Below are 17381 nucleotides of genomic sequence, written 5' to 3' on the forward strand. Positions count from 1 at the left end.
GTTAATGATATACTTCCGGGTCAGAGGCAGGGGTTCAGAAGAACATTGGATGCAGCAAACAGTAGCAATAGGACAGACATATTTATTACACTATGGTAGTCACATATAGGGATTGGATTTCGTTTTTATGTTAACCATGCTTGTATGGAGCAATTCCTCTAAGAATATATTCTATGGGGCGTAGCGCCCCATATTGAATATATTCTTAGGGGAATTGCTCCATACAAGCATGGTTAACATAACAACGAAATTCAATCCCTATATTTACACTCACACGACTTTTCATTATAAATATTTTATGCAATAAAATCGTCATTTGAAAGTGACGTAATTATTTAAAAAAAAGTCGGTCAAAAGTGGGAGGAGCTTACTCAATTGAACAGCGAATGATGACGCTTCACGTAAGGTAGAATTATTCATCCGCGACGACAAAAAAGTTCAATATTTTAGTGTAAAATAAACATGACAAACAAAGTAAATTTCAGAGATAATTTTATTTAATCAGATCAGAACTTGAAATATATATTCAATTTTGCTAAAAGTTAATATATAGCGTAATAACATAAAGAATTTGTACACGGCCACATGTGTGAACTCGGTGACCGTTATTGTGCAGCGAGGCGAAGCTGACGCACGCTTACACACTTTAGTTTGCCGAAGTTGTCAAAACACCGATTTTCAAGTAGCTCAATGTGTTTGAGATGTCGTCTGACTTGACGATATTACATCCTTGGGAGCCATGTGATTATATAATCTACGCTTAGATCCATATCGCCATCGATAGATGAAACAAATTCACTTGTGTTCGATGGATACAATGTATTTGTGGTGACGCGGAACTGTCGACACGTGGATTATTAGCGATGCATGTTTTATAATACACATGATTAAATACTCAAAGAACAAATACAAGAGGATATATTTATAACTGACCTCTATCAGAGGGTCTCACACCCGTCCACCCCAAAGGCTCGATCGTAGGACGAACATAGGCACAGATGTAATGTTTACAATTGACACCCATCATTTTTAACAAAAATGAAAGCACGTCGCCCCAGTCGGGATATTTTTCCGTTTCTTTATACAATTGTTAATTTAAAAATTGTTTGAATCATATATAAGTATAAAACATGTATATATTGTTTACATTTTTCCAAAATTCTATGAAAGACAACAATATACACGTAATGTTGCGTCAAAATGTAAACAAAGCCATGTGTTTCTTTTTAAAAAAAAGTAGTCCTTTTACGTTGCACAGAACATTTCCTTACGCAAGTTCAAAGTTCAATGTTACCATGCAGTTATGGTAAACAAAATCGGCTAGTATTAGCGTATAGTGACCAAGCCTAGCAAGTGTAAATATATACTGATGAACTTCAATTATGGGTTAAACCGTCAGAAATAATAATGTATGTGTAATTGATAGGGCTGTTTTCGATTTTGTGTCAAATAACAATCGAAATGAAATTGTGAAAACTGGTTACAAACCGAATTTTAGCGAGGATAAGTTCCTGTAATTAATCACCTCATGAGATTTGTCAAATACTGCTTGGTGTAGCATCGAGGACATTATTAAGATTATTGCTATTATTTTATCAGATGCTCTCATCTTAGTTATCGCTCAAACCTTACACTACATTATTACCATTTACCTTTGCATGTAACAGCACAAATACCAACCGGAGCGACCCAGGAGGAGATAAATCATTATGTGTAATGCTCGATGTCGATCAGGTTGCTCGCAGTGCCTTTCAATTTCAGTAATGTATTTACCCATGTACATATTTATTTAGAAAATCATAGAAAGGAAAAACTACATTTGTATTCATCTAGATAGCATGTGCGCTGTTTCTGAAACACATCTGATTCACTTGTTGCCTTAGATATTTCAACATGTTTATAAAGACAAAAAGGCCACCAATCTCTAGAGACCTTATGCAGTAATACAGGTTTGGTGTCTCTTTCTCTCTCCCTCCCTCCTCTCTCTCTCTCTCGCGCGCGCGCGCGCTCATTTGTTTGTTTCACTCCGACACTAAAAACGAAAGGAAGTAACTCGGATAGAAAATGTCTTGATTAAAAATAATATCGAAGGTCGCATTTCTTTTACAATAAAACTTAATACATTAATAATTAAGCATTGATGTCACTATTTTTTAATTTTATCGGGGTATGAAAAAAAATTGTTTGCAAACTGTGTGAATCCGCTTAGCGGATTCTCACAAAAGTTCGCAAACAATTTTTCTTTTCATAACCCCATAAAATTAAAAAAATAGTGACATCAATACTTATAATTAATTTTATACTCTATTTGATAAAATGAAGTATGTTTAAATGTAACATTACAGTGGTTTTTCAAGGGACTCTTTTTTCCGAATCAATACGCAACGTCAATGTCTCTATTGTGACGTCACGATAACGTCGGGGTTTCGCGCCATTCTCGGATTTTTTTTCATAGTGGTATGCAAAAAAAAATATTGGCCAATCAGAAAGCCAGATTTGGTATGAAAACAAAGAAAAATTAATTATATGTCGGTAAATGTAAACTTCATCGTTGAACTGTTCATGAAACATACATATTTCCCATTTACGGTATTGTCTGGCGTGGTACATATTTTCCATTGACAGTATGGTCTTGCGTGGTACATATTTCCCATTGACAGTAAGGTCTGGCGTGATACATATTTCCCATTGACAGTATTGTCTGGCGTGGTACAAATTTTCCATTGACGGTATTGTCTGGCGTAGAACATATTTCCCATTTATGATATTGTCTGACGTGGTACACATATCCCATTGACAGTATTGTCTGGCGTGGTACATATTTCCCTTTGACGGTATTGTCTGGCGTGGTACACATACCCCATTGACGGTATTGTCTGGCGTGGTACATATTTCCCATTGACGGTATTGTCTGGCGTGGTACATATTTCCCATTGACGATATTGTCTGGCATGGTAGATATTTCCCATTTATGATATTGTCTGGCGTGGTACACATATCCCATTGACGGTATTGTCTGGCGTGGTACATATTTCCCATTGACGGTATTGTCTGGCGTGGTACATATTTCCCTTTGACGGTATTTTCTGGCGTAGTACATATTTCCCATTGACAGTATTGTCTGGCGTGGTTCAAATTTCCCATTGACGGTATTGTCTGGCGTGGTATCATTTTGCCACCCTAAACCTGACAAATGTCCCTATATTTACTGGTCTCCCTGGATTGTCATTGTTTGTAGACTGTTGGTGACCAAATAACTTTCTACAGACATTATAAACAGTCATGTCTTTAAAATAACTGTCCACGTTGTACTTTCGTGCCAAATCACACAAGTGGTCTGCATCACATGGTCTGCAACGGATTTTGTCGGTGTACAGGTACCTGCATAAAAATAGAAAAAAATACAATCAGATATTTCTCATTCTTTTAATTTATTCATTTATTAGAAATGAAAACCTAGATCCTTAACAAATATTTTGCCAACAATTGGTCTGTCAGGCAATTAAGGTAGTTGGCTCGGCCGATTTTGAATGTGCGCGCGCATCGTAAACCAGCACGATTGTCGTATATTTTTTTCGCAAAATAAATCCAAAAAAACACGTTATAATTTATCTGATTTGATCAGTAAACTATATTATTGGTAAGTCAGTCAAAGTACATGCAGGAAACGTGAATTTAAGAAAATATATTTCGTTTCACGACAATGATACGTACTTCCGGTTATGGCGGTCACTATCGACGCCAAGACCAGACGAGTGTGTGGTATGTTATTATCATGCTGAGTAGAGGCATTTGATAATAATTTAGGTCGTTTAAACCAAAAAGGTAGATTATTGAGACACACAGGAAGATGAGAGAATGATTTATTGCATAGAAAACGGGGATTGGAAGTTTTATTGAAGGCCAAATCGCTACCGATGGCCGAGCAACAATCACAACAAATCCACTGACATGCATTAGGAAGACCACAAAGCGGACACGGTAAGATATATTGATTATCTTTAAGCTTTAATCAAATTAAGCGAATAAATAATCCATATCTGGACCTAATTATTTTCGATCCTTCTCTAATATTTCAAGAAATTCAGTAGATCACCAGTCTGTTTATAACTTGCAGTCAGACAGTGTCGATTTCAGATATTTCTCTGCGTGTACTAGATCTATATGTGCACTGCTTAGGGGGAAACAAGATATATTTGACAAAACTATGCAAATGACATAAACAGATAAAAATACATGAGTCACATCAACATATTATCTACATTATATCCAGGTTAGATGTTGTTACATTTATGTATAGTACATACATGTATTTGTTATGTGTACATGTAAGCCTACATAAAGGGTATTCATGAGTGACACTTCGGGGCCAGCTACATAGTTCTATTACATATAATTGTAATATGCCATTATACATCACATCATTATAGAATTCACCATGTACAGTCACTTGTGCATGTTGCTTATTAGCATGTAACATACTTTTTTTCTAAAATATTAAATTGATTTAGTTTTTTATCTAAATTAATAATCTTGTTTTTTAATTTATAGGTGTGACACATGCTGACATATGTAGCTGCTGACATTTTGTGATCTGCTAGCAGTTATCCAATATCCATGTTGTAAGTGATTTTCTGAGGAAGCTTTGTAAACATGCATGTGTACAAAAGTTGACATATGAATATGGGTTGATATCATAATACATATTTGAATTGTGTCAATATGAAATTTTGAAATAAATGAATGAATGAATTATATAAAGTGAACACAAGTTTAATCATGTGTCTGTGTAGGTTATATTGTCAATTACTGTTATATAATTATACTTTTCTACATTACCAAGTCATAATAAAAAGATACATGTATGGGTTCATAATTAATTTGATCTACAATGTACATTTCGTTGTATGTATTGATCTGTAGCATACTGGTCATGGACTTCAGTTCAAATGAATTATCTTGATCCACAATCAAGATTGAAGGGGATAAAATATTATAAAAGAAATCTATTTTCTTCATGTACATCCTAGATAAAAAAATGCCTGTCACAATGAATTCAAAATTTTGATAAAATGTACAATAACAGTGTATCCATTTACCATTTTGTGTGGATTTTGTATAATTCATATAATAGACCAGTACAATTTATGAGAATGATTAAATCGATAAAATTGTCATGTAACAAACCCATCTTTATTTTATCAGGATTCAGGATTCGAGGGAGAGATTGGCAGAAGAGGGACAATACAAGAGCACTTTCACATGTTGTTAGAGGTGTGTATATTTGAAAACAATCTATTAGGTCAAAATTATACAAAAGGCAGCAATCTATAATTATATATATGTACGTAATTAGTGCCCCCCTCCCCCCTATAAGCGCCACTCCCTTTTCTGAAAAACAGTTGAAGTTGTAAAAATGCCCCCATACTACTTGTGATTTGTATTCCATTTTGCATGATCTTGCAAGTCTTTTACATGTGAATCAAGACATAAGAATGCGTCTCAAAGGATAAAAGGCACATATGGATGCTTACTGTAACAGATTAACTTGTTTTTGAGCCATCAGTATCCTGTTACATGTACCTATTGTATAATGATGTCCCTTGATTGAATTTTAGGACACTGCTCCATGATTGGTAAATAAACTGACCATGTCACCAACTGCAAACTGTGATAAGGAACACTATGTCTGTGCTTTCAAAAGAAGTTGAACTGTTGTTCCTGTCTGCATATGTTGAGAACTGAATCTGCAGCTTTCAGGGGACATAACTCAAGTCTTGTTCACTGCAGCTAATTATGGAAATATGTTTACAGAAACTATTAAGAGATGTCTTAGTTGATTGAGTGTTGCTGGTAATCATTCAACATTCAGTGTTGAAAGATTGATTTCTTCATGGATATTAGAAACAAAACATTATGATTAAATGTTGGATTTTTAGTCTGTAATCTATGATATGTATAGATAATACATTTAATATCAATGTGATAGTTTTAATGGTAATCTTTCCATTGTCAGAACTTTTTCCTGAATTTATTGTAAAAGTTTCATTATGTCATATTTGTGATTATGTCAATTTCAACTTCTCAATGAGCAGAACATCTATCTTATATATATATTAATTATGCATGCTCAAGTTCTGTTCTTTCTTTCATTTTTGAATAAATCAAATATTACAGGAATTGATGTTGTTAATCATCATTTAAGGATACAAACTTTTAATAAATTTTAAAAGATGATTTTTTTATAAAAGATAATCTATAAAATGATGTTGCATCAGAGACTGGATACCAATTTGCTATTGTGCTTTGTCTGTTGTCATCATAGAGTGCCATTACATGTTTTTTTTCTTATCTTGGAATGGAATTCAATTCAAACTTACATACATGTATGGGAAATAATTCATAAACAATATTTGTTATTTACTTGCTTCTATTAGATTTTTATGTGGAATTCTTATGGTTTTTAAGTTTGATTTTATTTAATTTCCTTTAAGCAGCCAGGGGCATTAAGGTATGTACCAGGTTTAGGAAATGGAGGGAAGACATAGTACATTGATAAAAATCACTGACCTCCAAACAGGTATCTTGGAAGTCATGTGACCAAAGACCTCAGCCCTGTTATCAGTGGTTGTTTTACATATATATAAAATTTACATTCATATATCCCCTTGATGCTAATAATTTAATATAAAAATTGAGATCTTTGATTAAAATAACTTAGAAACCACAAAATTTGAGCATTCCTATGTATGAAAATGCAATTGTATTGCTATGAAGTATTCAGTTATGTGAAGGGGGAATATTTGAAAGTGGTTGCTAGGGTACACAACCTTTCATAGAGTACTTTTTCATCACAAAATTGTTTAAGTTATGAAAATTTATGAATGTCTCAAAGAAAAACTTTTGTCTAAATGCTATAAATATCAAATAACTTTGAATAGAATGCAAAATTGAATCCAGGTAAGACTTTTGTATAGAATACTGCTTAGTTGCTATGCAACAGTTGGTTACTAATAAAAGTTAACCAAAATATAGTTTTTCATTGAAAAACAAATATTTTATCATTTTTACATGCATAACATGTCTTTATCAGAAACATTAGGTTACATTCAAATGTACACAACAACCCTATATATACATTTTAGAAAAATGTTGCTAAGGAAAACGGTTGCTATGGATTTAACATCCAATAACTTTTTTCTTTGGACAATGACATGCCATTTTCTCATCATTTTTATAAAGATATGGATGTCCTCTGCAAAATGAGCATCTTTGGAAAAAAGTTAATTATTCCTTCATATATTTTTATCATGTTAAAATGGACAACTCATTTTGCTATATATCAGTACTGAAAAATGAGGGAAACGTTGCCATGGAGACACTTTTTAAATCGACGCTAGGAAACAATAAATACATTGATTTATGTTTTATATTTATTAATAGTCACAAGACATCCATACAAATACATTAAAGTAAGAACAAATGAAAAAATCTTATATTTCCATTTAATTTTATTGCATTACATTTACCAAGAACATGTCCAGTTGTGCTATATTTCTGCGCAAAGGTTTGGTTAAGTCGTTGTCAAGGTAACACTTTTCAAACGAGGCTAGCAAAAAAACTAGCACAATGACACACACTTTTTTGTCCATTTTTTTACACAGCATGACAATACAATTAAAAATATCTATAAATGAAAAAAAAGTTAATTACTTTCAAACGGTCGAGCCAGCTACCTTAAAATCTTGAAATTGAAATAGTACAGCGCGGGTCAACATTTTCGTAATTTTAGTAGAATTGTTTTTTCATTTTTTTTTTCATTCCGCGGCCTGGCTTTAAGGACAAATAGTTACATGTATTATAATGTAACCATATTGAAGAAATTTCCGGATCAAGTATTTAGATTTTTTTTTATAATTGTTATAATGTTACAATATCTAAGAAATTCCCAGATCAAATATTTAGTTTTTGCGATCATAGCAATTTCAACAAATTTTATTGCAAATAATATGCAAATGGATTTGGCAACAGGCAAAGCCTATATTAGCCATCTCCAATCAAATCCGGTATAGAACAATTATCAACAAAATATTTTAACATTTAACATTACATTATGAATGAATATTATTATTAGTGTATCTCCCCAACCTATCATAGTAGAAAAATCTAAAAAAAAATCTTTTAGTTTCAGATATATATTCTGATATGCATTGCAATAAATATGTATTTTTTTCTTCATCACAATTGTCACAGCCATGCAGTAGAGTTTTTGCGTTAAAATGCGAGTGGGGGATATTAGAGTTATGTATTTTGGTTCTGAGTGATGATCTTTGTTCATTAAATAAAGGACATATGAAAAGATAGTGTTCGGCTGTTTCATTACCAAGGCCACAAGAACAAATTGGAGAATCTCTCAAATGATCGCGAAATAGGTCAGAATTTAGATTGCTAGAGGAATGTATGAGCTGGCACAGAGTAATATTTATAATTCGAGAACCTTTGTTTATAAAGGTATTTGTTATATCAGGTTCCATTTTATTAATGTTAAAAAGGAGTGTTTTAAATTGTGCAACAGTATTAACATTCGATAAGTCAAAGTTTAAAGCGAAAGAATTAAATTCTCTAAAGGTACTTGGAAAAAACTAGTATAGTAACTTGCAGTTCTGCACATAGGAATATTAAAATATCTTGTCATCCTTAGTGGATATCTCTCATTTTCAGGCTGATATAAAAATGGTTGTACAATTTCAATCAAATGCTGTGGAGCAAATCCACGGAGTATCTTAAACATAAGAATAAGTTTGTGTTTTTGACGCCGATCAGAAAGAGATTCCCAAGCTAGTTCTTTATAAAGTATATCATGGGAGGTACCTCTGCGCAATCCCGTTATAATCCTAGCGGCTTCTAAGTGGACAGACTCTAACAGAAGTTTACATTGTTCAGTACAGTTATCCCATAAAACATCAGCATATTCTAAAATAGGTAAAATATAACTTTTATAAATGTTTAAAAGAGTTTTACGTGCAATGACATAGCAATGACCTGCAAAATCGCGTAAATATCTTCCCTGCGAAAACAACCGGCTGTATGATATATAAAGGCGCTCCACAGCCGACAGAGCATAGACAATATTTATCACCTTAACAGGAATTGATGTTTACTCGAGTATAGAGTTTTTAATTAACTCTAAACCACAGATTAATTTGATATGCTTTTGGTGTCTGCATAATCAGAACCTCATTCCATATCAGCCATAGTACCATTGATGGTTTTCGGGATGCAAATAATTATTTTAAATGCTTTAGTTCTGATTAAGAAATAAAATAATACGAGTTTGTCTGCTCCTACTTTAAATAGATAAAATTTACCATTCATCGGCACTGTTTATCACCTTTAAAAAGAGTAATGCTAAACTTCACGCGGGAAATTTGAATTTGCCATTCATCGGCACTATTTATCACCTTTAAAAAGAGTAATGCTAAACTTCACGCGGAAAATTTGAATTACACTATATTATTTATATCTATATATATATAACTATGAAATCATTTACAGAAAAATATCTTAATGATAGATTTTTTGTTATTAGAATTCATGTTGACAATGGTTTTAAACAAACGCCATATCTATCGTTATGAAATTCCTCCAATTTAATTTCTACATAGAAAGTGAATAAGGAAATGTAATAAAATAATGCAACGTTACCTAATAAACGAATAAAAAGCACTCTCAGATGTGTCTGGAAGGATTATCTTCAGTTCGCCTGCTGATTCACCCTCAAACATAGCATAGAACACAGGACTCCTGCTGATAAGGATGAGACGATGCGCGTGGATTCGCTCCTTGTGTGCTCCAACGATGAACACGACATCACTCATTGTACCGCTTTCAAACAGCTCCCCCAGGCATTCTATTAAGGACTTATTCTTGTCAGTGACGTCACGACCTGTTGGTTTTACCTTGAACACAAGAAAGTGGAAGGACGAAAAATAGATTTACTCTATTATGTGTTTGTATTTCACAGAGTTATCTGCTCCGACGGGTAGGCATTGATTGTGACGTCAGGTGTTTACGAGCGTAACGTCATAATGTTCACAGAAAACGACGTGAATTTCCATCACAAAATCATGACGTCACAATGGATACCTATCTACAAGGGAGGTTTTTGAACAAATTCAATTGCATAAGACAATCAGATTTGACATCCCAAGGGAGATAACTATGCTGTGTGCAAAGACGGAATAGGTTTGTAGAGATATACTAATTGTATGCCGAGTGTGATCCTCATATCCGTATGTTTATTTGACATCTTGGTACACACGAACGTGTATTTGACAGCAATAAAGAAATTTGAATCCATGAATCTATACCAACAGAGACAAAATAAATAATATGGCCTAAAGTTCTATGATACATTTAAAAGACATAGATTGCAGAATAAAGCTTGTTTTTTGTTATTATTCTGGCTTTTTTCTCTATAATTCAAAAAATCTGTACAAATAAAATAATAATAATTGATGGGTAATATTTTCTCACAAATTAGTTTAATTTAGGTTTTGAAAAAGCAACAGAAACTATAATGCAACTTTCCTAAAATAAAGAGTAAGATCATTAATCATATGTGTTGTTAGCTGTCAGTTATAACATCACAACTCTTAGAATTATGTTAGATCAACAAAACATACATTAGAAATGGTATGAATTTGTTATGGAGGAAATAAAATTGTGTGTTTTACAAATGGTAAGAATGTTGAAGACATAATAAAGAGTTTTAAATGATATACCGTACTTTTTCACTGTTAAGATGTTTTTCCATTATCAACCAGGAACGGAGTGCCCAGTATTTCCCCTTTTCCCTTCCAACTAGTCCGCTATATCTTCCGAAAACCGTTGAAATGTTCGGGTAAGATTCACTCTCCATGCTTGGCATAACACGATCACGTGAGAACTTCTGATCGATAATCTCGAGACATTTTTCTCGTACCGAGTCTATAACAAAGATAATTGCCTGTTCCAAAATTGCACGTGCGTTTGTAAAAGACGCCTGGTCCAGAAGATACAGTTCGCATTCCTCAACTAAAATATCAATCCAATATTTCCTTGCCACGTCTAAAAGCGGCGCTGCATTATCTAAGTTCAGTTGAATTATATCTGTGTACAGGTATCTATAACATAAAAAAAGAATATTTCATTGAAGAGAACTTTTTGATTCGATTATTTTCATATGTAATTTGATATCAAATTGAATATAGACAGATGGCAAAAATGCAACCTATAGAATCAAATATCAATATTTAAGATATATTTACTAATCTGTCGGTTTCTTCAAGAATTTCCGTTTGCCTGTGGAGGCCAACACGAAAAGGGATAATTTTATTTTGAAAATTTAAAATGATTCAGAAAGTAATAAGAAACATTTCGCACCTTAAAAATAAACAAAGAATATCTGCAGGAATATCTGGAATAACAACTTCATCTTTCTCAGCCAAAGGTCCCTCAAACATTACTGAGAAAACCGGACTTCGATAGGTCAGGATTTGTTTGTGAGCGTACATCCTTGTGCGTTGATCTCCAACAATGAATGTGACGTCACACTCACTGTCTGATACGAGAATAGATTCCATACTCTCCTGCAAAATAATTTGTTTCACTTTTCCTCAGTGAATTATTACTAATCAATTATCAAAATAACAAATGTCATTGATTGATTAATTAACATTAATCATACCATAGTGTGCATAATGATATAAATTTGAATTGGAAATTATATGACACTTATTACAGTTCATGTACGAAATTTGGCAAAATATAATTTTAGCGCCTAGATAATTTTGAATATGTTAGCGCCATGTTGAAACCACGCAATTACCATTCATAATGAACATATAAGCAAGTAAGCGCTACAACTCAATAAGACTCTTTCATATGTGGATATGAATGAAATGAATATTCTACTCGAGGGTCACAAAATGTTGTAATACCCGGGGCTTGCCGAGAGTTTTACAACCATTTGTGATCCCGAGGGTAGAATATCCTTATCCCTCATATCCACGTATGAAAGAGTAGTTTTCTCTCATAACTCGACGTTTAATTGCAATTTTACTATTACGACTTTCCGCCATTTTGAAACGAATTCGATAAAAATTAGTGAATGCAAATCATTTTCCATGCATGATAATTGCTTGATATTTTCGACACAAATTCTATTGTTTGTATCTTTTCAAGTAAATACAACATATTTTCTGAAAAAAAAAGAAGTTAAAATTGTACCGATAAAGTAGTAATTTTGTTGACGCTGTGACGTCACAAGGCTTTGTTGCATGGATAGCCATGCAATACAACTTCAGGCGACATGAGTGCATTGCCCTAGACCAGCCAGTATTACACGTGTAGGTATGAGAGACCAGCCAGTATTACACGTGTAGATATGAGAGAAAAAATCGCTAATTAATAAAATGGCTCCCAATTGTACGTACATGTTTCGAACACATCCGACCTAGAAGGTATTCATTACATTTGCTAGTGAGACAATCGATGCGAAATTTCTTTGTCACGCTAAGTAGAGCCGTTGCGGTGTCTTTGTTCAGTTGAATTTCGTCTGTGTACAGGTATCTACAATATAATACAGATAGCTAATATTCATTAATAGTCATTTGATTGGGTTAATACGTTGACATTTCAATATTGATTTATGAAACCACAGGAGATCAACATTATGTCAACCATTATTGAATTAAATATAACGGATATTATTGGATGACGAAAAACATCTGATTAACTATTATATCAAGGAATAAGTATTGTACATAAGTGGGCATGTCAATCATAAAATCAGGGTCATATATAATTCATCATTTAAAATTTTCACTCAGATTATTTATGCATTTGTTAATACATCTGCAGAAGCAAAGTCAAACAGAGACAGATGAGGCCCACGGGCCTTTACGATCCCCTGAGTTCAGATACAGAATGAGAAAAGACATACATACACTATATATTGGCTCATAAAGCCCTTGAAGTTAGTCAGTAGTTTTATAAATTTGATTTTTTAATCTATGAAGATTATTTGGTTCCATCAAGTTTGTGAATTCAAATGATATTTTGAAATTTGAGTCATTTTGACTCCGTTTAACCCCGCCCCTCTACGTGGGGGTCAGTGAGGACCGATATGGATATGTTAATATGCTATATCTCAGGCTAATATTTCTAACCAAGTTCTGCTAATTTCCTACTAAAGTTTAGCAAATAATGCACATAGATGTGTTTTTCTTTTTTTTTTTAAATTCGACCCCTCCGCAGGGAAGAGTAAAACTAATACAGACACATAATTTATTCGTGAAATCCACGGAATTTCCAACAAACAAATACTGAACCTTAAAAACAAATAAAAGATGTCGGCAGTGATATCCATAATAACAATTTCGTCTCTCTTCCCTGTCCGACGACAATTCTCAAACATCAAAGAGAAAGCTGGATTGCGACAGGCCAGGATTAGTTTATGCGCGGATATCCTTGTGCGCTGATCACCGACGATGAAGGTTACGTCACAATCCGTATCCGACAGAAATAGGGCGTCCAAACTCTCTTGGATGGTTTTGTCGCCCTGTCCGTCCAAAAGGGGTTTAGAAGTCGCCATTACCCAAGGTTAGCTTTGTCAGGGAGTCTTCATCTCATCTTAATCGTCGCCAAATAAACCACAGAAATAGTTGCACCTCGCTTTTCGAAGTCGTTACAATAGAATAAGATAAGATAATGCTTGAATTGATACACATACAATTCCAAGTTTACGCTATAATGAAACAAGATAATGCTTGAATGGATAGACATACAAGTTAAGCAATGCAAAACTACTTAAAAAACCACTTCTTTTTCGAAACAAAAAATAAAAAGTAATAAGAAATTTTATGTAAATGGCCTAAGATGAGGCTAAACACCAAACAAATTCAAGATTACCCGTGAGATCTATGTTAACTGAACAGATGACAGTCAACGCAGTAGTTACATAGGACGATGACTGGAATCATAAGACGACCCGCGTTATGAAAAGTGATATTTTAATTTGTTATTATGTTTTTAGAATTAGTAGCTCATTGGGTGATGATAATTGTAGTATAAACGGTAGAGTTATAACTTTTACATTCCTTCAGAAATATCAAAGTTGAATTGCATTCCCATTTTAAAAATTAAAGTCCGTTTCGGTTCAGATTTGCTATTTTACATTAACTATCTTTGCAACGTTGTTACAGACAAATTCTAATATGTACATAATAGTTGTACTTTGATGTTTTCAAGAAAGGCCCGTCTACATACATTCACATGCTGAATAGTATAAATTGTGCTGGTCCCATGTAAAGACAAACGACTTTACCGGGTATCTGTAATCTGGACCTTTATATTAAGCACAAATATGAACGTATACCACAATTGTACTGTTACACCTGTTGTAGAACTAGTAAAAGTAGTAGATGTACAATGTGTTTACGTATGTAATGTTCAAAAGTATTTGGCATTCAATTAATATTGCCATATGTTTGGTCACGATATAACTCACACTTACATTCTAATACCAGTTATCATTCGTTTGTCCTGTTCGATTTCGTCACACTCCAGTGTGCTACACATGATACCTTTTCTATATCACGTGTGTAAAAACACGAGTGTTACTTAAAGGTACTTTATGACGTCATCACTGATATACATTGTATATGTTTCTCGGTCAAATGGCACGGATTTCACCACCATGTATACGCGTGCTCGAGATATACTCAACTTTGATCGTAATTTTAAAAAGTAAAATGATGTTTTACCTGTTAAAATCAATAACATGTAAAGTGAAAACCAATATTTGGTACGAATGTACATCTATCATCATCGTATATTTTCTATATTTAGACAAATAATAAACCCATTCACACTACTCACAAGACTGTTTCTTGTCTAAGTCGTCATATAATTGGTTAATAGGATCAGAAGACTCTGTCACAGGGGCAGCCATGACTGTTTGTTTGTGTGTGTCATATAATTGGTTAATAGGATCAGAAGACTCTGTCACAGGGGCAGCCATGACTGTTTGTTTGTGTGTGTCATATAATTGGTTAATAGGATCAGAAGACTGTCACAGGGGCAGCCATGACTGTTTGTTTGTGTGTGTCATATAATTGGTTAATAGGATCAGAAGACTGTCACAGGGGCAGCCATGACTGTTTGTTTGTGTGTGTCATATAATTGGTTAATAGGATCAGAAGACTCTGTCACAGGGGCAGCCATGACTGTTTGTGTGTGTGTAACAGTTAAGCTATATACATTATTGATACACTTAGAATATATGGCGATGGTAATATAGAAACAGTACTTTCGTAACAATTATATATGTTTTCATCATCACCATCATAATCAACAATTTCATCATCATCATCATCATCATATCATCATCATCATCATCATCATCATCATCATCATCGTCATTATCATCGTCGTCGTCGTCGTCGTCAAGAACAACAACGGCCACAAATAATGTATGTGCTTTTATTAACGTTAACTTCCACTAGCCTAGCTAACATTTACAACACATGTTTATAAAGAATGTACTAATGATTTTTAACAGGTTTTAGATTTAATTTACTATCAAACATATCCCATAGCTACCTAATTTAATACCTGTTATGATGACAATTTACTATAAAAATAATTAAGTAAGTTATACTTGCCTTTGTAACACCTGTTATGACAGGAATGAATTGCCAATAATATTTTATCAAACATGTAAGCTATACTTAACCTTTAATACTGTAACATGCTATGTTCACAATTCACTATAAAAATCAATATGTAAGATATATTTATCGTTGCAATACCTGTTATAACGTGAAATTTCTGCCAATAATATTTAATGGCTATATTTAGCATTTTGATACCTATTACGACAGAAATGTATTGTCAATGATATTTATAAAATAGGTAAGCTATATTTACCTTTGTACCACCTGACGACATGGAGTCCCTTGTTTATAAACATATCTTCCTGAAACCCTGAAAACGAAAGTAGAACTAAGTGTTTTCCAGTCTGGAAGATGAACAGTTTAGTACCACGTATAGGGAGGTGTAGTTTACCTAGTATACATGAGGTTAGGTTACGGTTGAGTGCTCTGTAGTTTACCTAGTATACATAAGGTAAGGTTACGGTTGAGTGCCCTGTTTTTATCAATGGAATACCAGATTAACAAATGAGTGGTATGTGTATGTACATGTGTATGCATTGGCTTTGAAATATTAACATACACAGAGAGCGTAGTGGAGTATAGACACTGTGCGGTTGCTGAGGTTGTTTTCAATGATTACCTGATCAAGGTAGGATGATCTGTAACTATCTACTCACCTGATGATTAACAATATCTTATCACATAGAGTTGTATCCTCAGCATTGGTATCCTTGTCTTTTTTATTTGTCCAGACTACACTTAAAAAACCTTCAAATAAACATTAAATCCACTTTATGTAACCCTTCTCCCGTCCACTGCGATTCCTAAAACGGCCATGAATCGTCGGCCTCGTACACCTGATAGATATCTGTACCTACATTGAACATCGATCTTCGACTTTCATTTCAAACACAACTCTACAATTTTACACCGCTGTGTACTTAAATGTTACAGGATACACATCGTTTTATCGAAATGTCACGCAATAATTTCCGCTGGTTGTGCAATAGTATCATCACATCTGCATTATGTTAAACAAATGCCAGAAGGTGTCTTTCCCAGTAAGCACAAACGCAAATCTTTAAATTTTCTCATCAACATGGATTGCTAATTTGGTTTCATTGCAACGTTCAGTGAAGAGGTTATTTGATTGTAAGTTAAAAATGTATTCGAAAGGTTATTTCGACATTCTGCCACAAACACCCATTGACGAAAGACCTTCACGGTGTACTTAGAGTACACTTAGATGTTTGTGGTATATCTCATGAGCATAAAAATAATTCTTCAAAAAGTGTAATTTGGGTTAGCGTCATGTTAGGACCGAACGCAGTGAGGTTCACCACTCATCGCATAGCCTAGTAAGCATAGTCGAACGCAAATAGTTTAATGTGTACAATATATGTGAAACGGTGTCATACATGTAAGCTTAGAAACGATAGATTCCATGAAAATACGCTCAAATAGCAAACAGGCTAATTTCAGTGACATTAAGCCTAACGAAACGATTCTGTGAGTGTCAAAATCCACGGCATTGGAGGGTCGTTGGAAACCGCCAACTTTTCAAATCGATGTTTCTCTACTTACTTTATACCGAATTTTAATCCCCAAACTCCAGTAGACAGAGAAGTTATCACATTTCAAGAATAACACAGAAGTCTTCCAGTGATCTGCGACTAAGTCCCG

The 17381-nt window shown here is 33.8% G+C and overlaps 1 protein-coding gene and 1 long non-coding RNA gene across 2 annotated transcripts; one reads left to right on the forward strand and one right to left on the reverse strand.

Annotated features, from left to right (window-relative positions):
- Positions 1–479: 479 nt before the first annotated feature.
- Positions 480–16925, reverse strand: LOC138306346 (uncharacterized). Its single transcript, XM_069246779.1, has 8 exons — positions 16376–16925; positions 15973–16029; positions 13374–13716; positions 12477–12612; positions 11425–11630; positions 10790–11165; positions 9706–9959; positions 480–3381 (listed from the first exon to the last, which is right to left on the reverse strand). The coding sequence occupies exons 3-8, from the start codon at positions 13634–13636 to the stop codon at positions 3168–3170; spliced, it is 1449 nt and encodes a 482-aa protein (XP_069102880.1). The 5' UTR covers positions 13637–13716; positions 15973–16029; positions 16376–16925; the 3' UTR covers positions 480–3167.
- LOC138306065 (uncharacterized) lies at positions 3630–5221 on the forward strand. Its single transcript, XR_011205770.1, has 3 exons — positions 3630–3981; positions 4552–4622; positions 5206–5221. It is a non-coding gene; the product is annotated as an uncharacterized lncRNA (long non-coding RNA).
- Positions 16926–17381: the final 456 nt, after the last annotated feature.

Source organism: Argopecten irradians, chromosome 13, assembly GCF_041381155.1.
Source record: "Argopecten irradians isolate NY chromosome 13, Ai_NY, whole genome shotgun sequence".
NCBI lineage: Eukaryota > Metazoa > Mollusca > Bivalvia > Pectinida > Pectinidae > Argopecten > Argopecten irradians.